At 55.4% G+C, this 8,909-nt stretch overlaps 1 protein-coding gene across 1 annotated transcript; it reads right to left on the reverse strand.

Annotated features, from left to right (window-relative positions):
* Positions 1-1,357: 1,357 nt before the first annotated feature.
* LOC123395973 (probable xyloglucan endotransglucosylase/hydrolase protein 27) lies at positions 1,358-3,581 on the reverse strand. The gene is made up of 4 exons (XM_045090997.1): positions 3,235-3,581; positions 2,933-3,033; positions 2,587-2,795; positions 1,358-2,151 (listed from the first exon to the last, which is right to left on the reverse strand). The coding sequence occupies exons 1-4, from the start codon at positions 3,470-3,472 to the stop codon at positions 1,668-1,670; spliced, it is 1,032 nt and encodes a 343-aa protein (XP_044946932.1). The 5' UTR covers positions 3,473-3,581; the 3' UTR covers positions 1,358-1,667.
* Positions 3,582-8,909: the final 5,328 nt, after the last annotated feature.

Here is an 8,909-nt window from a genome sequence, read left to right on the forward strand (position 1 = left end):
GCAGTACGAAGATCCATGCTAGGATAAGGTCGCACCATCGCCGTCGCCCACCACCCACAAGCGCTACCCAGCCCCAAGGTTCCAAAGTGGCGCCTTCAAGAAGGGAACGGCATCGTGAGCGCCGCCGCCGCCCAACAAAGTTAAGGCTTTCGCCCGGAAGACCTAGGGGAAGGGGAAGTGAGGGGATCAGCTCATACCGACGCCTCCAAGGAGGGGAACGGCGCCCTCAGGCATCGCTGTCGACGCGGCCGACCATGGCCGACTAGGAATTTCGCCCGAACTAGATCCCCACCACTAGCAGCACCTCCTGTACAAAACCGACAATCCAAGGAAGCGCCGCCCGACCAGGCTGACCCGCACGCCGAACAGGGAAGGAGGGGAGGCGCTAGATCGCGCGCACCGGCCAGTGCAAAAGCCGTCGCCGAACGCCAGCGACCACCGGATGCCGTCGCCCGCGCGGCCGAGACGCCGGATCCACCTCCCGCATGGCTGCTAGCCTACCGTGCCTCGCCAATGGAGGCATGCAGAGGCAAGGCAGCCTAGGCCCCGCCGCCACCATCCTTGACGCCCCGGGCTTGCCCGGCGGCTGACTCAGGCGGCGGCGAGGAAGGGAGGGGGAGGCGGCTAGGGTTGGGAGGAAGGGAGACGTGCGTCTTAACAGTGAATAATTCTGTTCTAAGATTAGTGTCCCGAAACACCAAACCTTGGATGCATTAGCAGGACGACCCGTGATTGCAGCAGTTTTTATGCAGTGGTGTCAGAATTTATCTACAGTCATTACCAAACCACCAGCACGTTTATTCTCACACACCATATGTTCATCCCCAACACTACGAACAATCACTGATGAGCGGGTCCAACCGTCGACCCAATTCGTGCAAAATCGTGCACATAGCTGCCAGATGATCGTGCGCCTCGCCTGCAGTGGCCAGCTTCCTTCCTCCATCGGCCGCGAGCACGCGAACGACTGAACTTCCCTCCCTCACGGGCACAGCATCTGACAAGAACCGAGGGGCACGCACAACGTCGTGTAGCTCTCGAATCTTTCCTAGCCGGTGAACGTTGCCCCGGAATCCCTGACAACACCAGCGGCTCGTGCCCACCCGGGGTACGCTTGCCTCCTCCTTCGGACGCGCCATGCATGTGGCGCCACCGGCGCTGGAGCCCAGCGTCGTACCTCCCTACGCCGCGCCCAACAGGCAAACAGTGCGTTCCACCGATGAAAATGGCGCGAGATCACGAGCTCCTCGGCCTTATCCCCCGTGAAAGCTACGGCTCTACGAGCCTTTGACGAGGATGCTACTGCAGCACGAGCGGTCATGTACATGCATGCGACAGTGCTAGGACTAGGAGCAAGTCGGAATTGACGTTGTCAAATTGATCATCAATGGCGCGGATGGTCCAAGGAGACAATAATAAACGCTAAGCTAGCTACTCACCCCCGAATGGCGGATGGGGCAGGGCGGGAGTACAATGCGCGCGTGAGCCGTGCACCCGCCGCGGCCGAAACCTTCGTGACAACAATGGGGGCATAAATTCCGACCGGTTTCCACCGCACACGGCACAGCGCGGTCACCCTGGCAAGCACGTACGCCGCCTCTGTACATCCTCGGTGCCGGAACGCCGGAAGCCGTGCCGCGACGGGCTGGCGCGCCGGCCGCCCGGGATCACATGACGACGTCGGAGCGGCGGCCGCGCCCTCCGCGGCGGTGCCGGCGGTCGCCGCCGTACTTCATCCCGTCCGGGCCGAACAGGCGCGGGAGCACGGCGACGTCGCACTCTGACAGGGCGACCGGGTACCGGCGGCGGTCGTGGCAGTAGGAGTAGGACATGTGCCCGCGCCTGAACGCCGACATCGACGCGCGCTGCTCGCCGGACAAGGCGGCGGCGACAGGCTCGTACCAGGGCGTGCCGCACGCCGCCGCCGCGGAGTGGTAGATGCGGTTGACGGGGCAGGCGTGGAGGACGAGGTCGCCGAACTCGGCGACGAACGGCGCGTACTTGTAGTTGGCCCTGTAGCGGCCGCCGAGGGTGGCCCAGGCGGAGCCGTCCCAGATGGTGGCGTAGAGGGACATGGGCTTGGAGGGGAACGCCGCGCCCATGGCCTCCGTCCTCACCACCTCCCTGATCGGGGTCTCATCAACGTAGAATCTGCAGCCAGCACACAAATGTCAGTGCAGCTCCCCTCCCATGGATTTGTCCACTAAAAGAGAAACTACAGATTATAAATTATTTTTCTTCTCTATTTCTTTATGTGCAGAAACGTCATGGATTCTTTTGGTAAAAGAATCCAGGCAATGCGCATTGAAACAGGCGCAAAGATCTCGGAATGACCCAAATTTGCAAAGGTCAGAAGGGTGGTGACACGAGCAGCGGGCAGAGCAAGAAACACGCCAAAAAGCAGAGCAAGAAAAGGAGCAATATTTGCCTGGCCCTCCCCACGAGCGCCCAGGAATCCAAATCCCAGCAAATTAATTTCTATGGTGCGCTTGTTCCGCCAGGAAGCACATGGAAACGAGAGAAGCAGAGGAATGAACGGTGGAACGCAGATGGGGAAGGATGTGATGAGATGAGACGGTGCCTCACATGATGCGGTGTTGGGTCCAGAGGATGGAGTAGTGGTGGAAGTCGTCCGTGGGGTCGAAGGGGAGGTCGTAGCGCTCCTCCCGGCCGGCGCCGGTGCTGCCGTTGCCGTACACGTTGGTCTGCACCCGCCACTCGCGCCCGCGCACGTTGCCCAGGAACTCGAAGTCCAGCTCGTCGTGGGTCTTCTCGTACACGTCGGCGTTCGACAGCTGCATGCGAGAACACAAACAAAGAAAGCATCTCATTTTAGCTAGCTTCGGAACGAGTGATTCATGATTTCGTCACGGATGTTAACTTTACGGGCGGCGGTTTGGTAGCGGAGATGGTGAGGAGACGGCGCACGTACGTAGAACGCGACGACGACGCCGGCGGCGTAGTCGGCAGGGAGCTTCACTGCGGCGCTGAAGAAGCCGTGGAGGAACCGGTCCTGGGAGGCGAACCCGGAGCCTGCACAGGGAAGAGGAAGACGAAGACATGTTCTTGTGAACAACACCCTGAACTTGGCAAAATCACAGAACCGCCCTCCTGCCACCTTAGGAGGCTCAAGTGGAGGGACCCGTTCGTGAAACGAACAAGTGCAATGCGCACCCGCATATTACATCGAAATCGCAGAAACGGGGGCGCTAAGCCGGGCAAGGCAGCACTCACCGGTGGACTCGTCGAGGGCGAGGTGGACGCGCTTGCCCTCGCGGCGGAGGGCGAGGTTGCCGCTGCCGAAGAGCTGGGTGTAGCCCTCGTCGAAGGCCATGGACCGCACGACGCCGTGGAGCGGCGCCGGCTGCCTGGCCTCGCCGCCGCGGCCAAGCAGGACGACCGTGGCGACGAGCACGGGGAGGAGGCGGGAGGGGCGCGGCGACGGAGGAGGGCACGATGAGCTGGACGCCATCTCCACACCTCTCTCTCTCTCTCTCTACCGTGAGCTCGGCTCTGCGTCTCTCTGCGCAACGCGGCCGTGATAGGTGCGATTTTATTGTGATGGGCTGTCCATCCTCTCTCTCTCTCTCTCTCCTTCTGTGTGAGCGCCTTTTTCTCGGGCCGTGAGCTGCTACAGTAATGTTCGGCGATTTGAATTAGTAATCCTCGTGTTCGGGCCCAGCGTCCGGTGTCTTGGATTCCTGGCAGGGTGGGCCCCTACTGTGCGCACACCAACGTTGCAAAGTTGCATGTCTTCTTCTTTTTATAATTAATAAAAAGAAATGAAAACCCTACTGGTAGTAGAAGTATGTAGGGCATTTTGAAGGACAAACTCGACGGAGCAATGGAGTTCTTTTAAAAAGAAAATAAATAATCAGAAATCACATCTGGTGTCAAAATTTCTGAGAAAAATAAAACATGTTCAGATGAATGTTTTCTACATTGTGTGTATTCATACATTTTAATGTAGTGAACAGTGTATATTGTTCACCGTTTTCAAAATCATGTTTTTTTCTTTTTTTGAGTAGATCTTATCATGATATATGTTAGTTTTGGAGAAAAGGAATTGTGCATCGATAATTCTCATTGATCGTACAACAGGCACATATATAGATACAAAGGGTGCGACCGGTGTCTTGTCTCCCAAGAAAGAGGTAAATACAAAAAGGAGATAGACACTACACGTACGACATACAAACCCGGAGCTACATACGTACAAACATGTTTACCCCCCCCCCCCCCCCTGCGCAGTCGAAGCTTTGCCTGTGACGCAAAGACTGGACCTGAAACCCTCGAATGTCGAGGTAGGAAGTCCCTTCGTCATCACATCGGCAAACTGCTGATCGGTGGGTACATGCAAAACACGAACACGGCCAAGTGCAACGTGCTCCCGAACGAAGTGGATGTCAAGCTCGATATGCTTCGTCCGTCGATGGTGAGCAGGATTAGCAGAGAGGTAGACCGCGGAGACGTTGTCGTAGTAGACAATCTTGGCCTTGCGAACCTCACATAGCAGTTCCTGGGGCAAGTGTCGGAGCCAGGAACACTCGGCGACGCCGTTAGCCACAGCTCGGTACTCCGCCTCGGCGCTCGATCGTGAAACCGTGTGTTGTCGTTTAGACGACCACGAGATCAGAGAGGGGCCAAGGTAGACGCAGTAGCCAGAGGTAGAGCGCCTGGTGTCTGGATGCCCAGCCCAGTCGGCGTCGGAGTAGGCGACGAGGCTGATGTCAGAGGATGCCGTCAGGGTGAGACCCATAGTCGTGGTGCCACGGATGTACCGAAGGATGCGGCGCACCAAAGAACAATGGGTGTCACGTGGGGCGAGCATGTGAAGACACACCTGCTGAACTGCATACTGAAGATCCGGCCGCGTCAGCGTGAGGTACTGGAGAGCACCGACGATGGAGCGGTAGAAGGGGGCGTCGGACACCGGAGATCCCTCGACGGCGGACACCTTTGCCTTCGTGTCGACAGGCGTAGAAGCGGGCTTACAGTTAAGCATGTCCGCTCGCTCCAACAGCTCGTGAGCGTACTTTTGCTGATGCAGAAAGAATCTAGAGGCAGTGCAAACAACCTCGATACCGAGGAAGAAGTGAAGAGCCCCCAAATCCTTAAGAGCAAACTCAGTGCCAAGACGTGTTGTAATCTGCTACAGAAGGGCCGGCGATGATGCAGTCAAGATGATATCATCGACATACAGAAGAAGGTATGCAGTAGCGGCTCCCTGACGATAAACGAACAGAGAAACATCAGATCGTGTGCACCGGAACCCCTATTGCTGAAGGAAGGCCGCAATCCGTTGGTACCAAGCCTGAGGAGCTTGCTTCAACCCGTAAAGGGAACGGGAGAGCAGGCACACATGGTCCGGATAAGTGGCGTCGACGAAACCAGTAGGATGCTGGCAGAACACCTGCTCGTCGAGGTGGCCATGCAAGAATGCATTGGACACGTCAAGCTCATGAACCGGCGAAGCACGCGAAGCAGCGAGCTGGAGCACGACGCGAATCGTGCCCGTTTTTACAACCGGGGCGAAGGTGTCGGTGAAGTCTAGACCGACGCGCCGTCGACAGCCACGAACCACCCAACGCGCCTTGTAGCGCTCGAGGGAACCGTCAGGGCAAGTCTTGTGGCGGAATACCCACTTGCTGGTGATGACATTGGCATGGGGAGGCCGCGGGACAAGCTTCCACGTATGGTTGCGCTGTAGGGCATCGAACTCCTCATGCATCGCAGCGAGCCAATTCGGATCTTGAATGGCTGCGCGAACACAGGTGGGTAGTGGTGAGGGAGTCAAAGTAGACGCCGGGGTAGTCGCTGTGCGGGCGTACTCGTCATAGGGGTAGCGCGTGCTGGGACGAAAAGTCCCAGTCCTAGCCCGAGTGACCGCACCGGGGAGAGGTGCAAGTGCTGTCGGCGGACCGGAAGGGGAGCCCGGCGAGGTGGATGTCGAGCCGAGCTCCAAGGGTGCTGACGGGGCGTTGACAGGGGTGGCAGCAGGGGCGTCTAGGGGGACGACCTCGCCCGCGGGGCCGTGAGAGAGAGCAGCCCATCCCGGGGCCGCCAAATCCTCAGAGGAGGAAGGCGCAACCGGGGCGGTGGTGGTGCTCGACGTGGAAGCAGGCTCGCCAAAGGTGATAGCAGGCGCAAGCCTGGCCGCGGTGGGGAGCGCGGACGGTGGCGGTACGTACTGGAAAGGAAACACAAACTCATCAAAGTAAACGTGTCGCGAAGTGTAGACACGATGGGGCACTGCATCATAGCACTGGTAACCTTTGGTGTTGGGAGGGTAACCAAGGAAGATGCAAGGAACCGAACGCGGAGCAAGTTTATGCGGGGTGGTGGACGTGGTGCTAGGATAACAGAGACACCCAAAGATGTGAAGACCATCATAGGATGGGGCCGCACCGAAAAGGAGTTAATGAGGAGCATATTTCCAGCGAGGGCGACATGGGCGGATGTTAATGAGGAGGCTAGTGGTGGCAAGAGCATCCGGCCAAAATCGAGGTGGCACGTTGGAGTGGAAGAGCAACGTGCACACACAATCATTGAGAGTGCGAATGACACGCTCAGCTCGACCGTTTTGCTGAGAGGTGTAGGGACAAGTGAGATGAAAGACAGTGTCGTGAGACACAAGGATGTGGCGAAGGGCGGTGTAGTCAAACTCTTTTCCGTTATCAGTTTGCAAAGCGATAATAGGACGACAAAATTGTGTAGTGACGTAGGAATAAAAGGCGGTGAGTGTGGCGAGGGCGTCGGATTTACGACGGAGAGGAAATGTCCACACGTAGTGAGAGAAATCATCCAATATCACTAAATAATATAGATAACCAGTGTTCCTAGCAACAAGGGATGTCCAAACATCACTATGCAATAACTGAAACAGAAAAGTGGAAATAGTTGTTGACTCGCTAAAGGGCTGACGAACATGCTTGCCGAGACGACATGCCTCACAAGAATGATTGTCAACCTTATTACAGGAGAAAGCAAAACTCTGAAGAATTTGACGTAAAACTGTGGAGTTGGGATGACCAAGACGAGCGTGCCACAGGTCAACGCTGGCGGCGAGGACGGCTGGACGGGGGGCGGTGGTGGAGGTGGAGGGATGCACCGGGTAGAGATCGTCAGGGCTATCACATCGGTGTAGAACCATCCGGGTACGGGCGTCCTTCACAGAAAAACCAACATTGTCAAATTCGACAGTAAGGGGATTCTCGCGAGCAAGACAACGAACTGAACAAAGATTTGAGACTAAGTCAGGAGAAACAAGTGACAGTGCATGCTATGCCCCTAATCGACTTTTGGTGTTAATGACAACACATACATAGGAAACTAATCCTATTTGTTGAGTGTATCTCAGGATGGCAAGTACTTTAGTAGATTGAGAATTATGTGTCAAAGGTGGTCTGAGAAGATCGGGATTTATATTTCGAGAAGGCTCGGGATTAAGAAAAGATGATGTAGACTATTCTTTTGAGTTTACTGATATTGAGTATAGGGATCCCGCACTATTAAGAGGGGATCACAGGTTTTGCGATGAACTTGCTCATACCACATCTTCACTGTCATATCCAATACCACATATTCTCCACTCTGTTCCTATCTCAAAACAGGTCTATTGCCTCGGACTTCCGGCTCCCTCCGGACGTCCGAGGGCCGGACGACCGGCAGGCTTCGGAAATCCGGAGCCCTCCACCAGAAGTATTTGAGTCATATAACTCGGATTTCCGGCTCCCTCCGGACATCCGAGGGCCGGACGTCCGACCAGCCTCGGAAATCCGGAGCCCTGTTCCAGAAGAACATGAGCTCTATAACTCGAATTTCCGGCTCCCTCCGGACGTCCGAGGGCCGGACGTCCGTCCCCCTTTGGAAATCCGGAACCTCCCACCAGAAGAAGTTGAGTCGAATAACTCGGATTTCCGGTCCTCTCCGGACGTCCGGTCGTTGTTCAATTCACAGTATTTTCAGTCATATCTACAGGCCTCGGACGACCGACCCCTGTCTGACATCCGACCCCTCGCGGACGCCCAGACTTCCGGAAACTGTCGGACGTCCGGACCCAGTGTGACTTAAAGTGTCCCCAATGGCTGTTTTTCACTCCCCACTATATATACTCTTCTCCCACCTCGTGAGAGGGTGTTTAACACAACTAGAATATATCCAAGAACACCTTTCTTCTCACTCACTCTTGTCTACACCAAATCCTAGATCCCAAGAGCATTTGTGAGTCCCTTTGAGTGTTGTTCCAATCAAAAGATAGATCGTCTCCCTCTCCTCCTTCCCACCAAAGTGATTTGTGATTTGAGCAAGTTTTGAGCAATCCCCGTGATCTTGTTACTCTTGGAGGTTGGAGACTCCTAGGCGGTAGGAGTCTTCGGAGAGGAATCAAACCGTTGTGATTTCCCCCGGAAAGTTTGTGAAGGTTTGGAAGCCACCTCAAGGCTTACCACTAGTGGTTGAGAAACGCCTCCGTGGAGTTATCTCAAAGGGAGAATAGGGTGAGCCTTCGTGGCGTTGGTGTGCCTTCGTGGTAACATCCGCCCCTCTAACGGTGACGTAGCTTCCCTCCAAGGAAGTGAACATCGGGATACATCCTTGTCTCTCTTGAAGTTTCGGTTATTCCTAACCCTAACTCTCTACTTGTGTTAATCCTTATTACGCACTTGTACTTGATTATTGTTTACCGCTTGTCTTACTTCACTCTAAATAGCTTACTCTTTGTCATAGCAATTATTAGGCCTACACTCATATTCCACACTTTTGCCTAAAATTGCTAAGTAATTATTAAAATTTGGTATTGTACCTATTCATCCCCCCTCTAGGTCAATCTCGATCCTTTTCAACAAGGACGTTAGACATGCTAGTGGGAGTGGAAGTAGATGGAAAAGACGTATGACCGACATGTGTAA

Source organism: Hordeum vulgare, chromosome 5H (genome assembly GCF_904849725.1).
Source record: "Hordeum vulgare subsp. vulgare chromosome 5H, MorexV3_pseudomolecules_assembly, whole genome shotgun sequence".
Classification (NCBI taxonomy): domain Eukaryota; kingdom Viridiplantae; phylum Streptophyta; class Magnoliopsida; order Poales; family Poaceae; genus Hordeum; species Hordeum vulgare.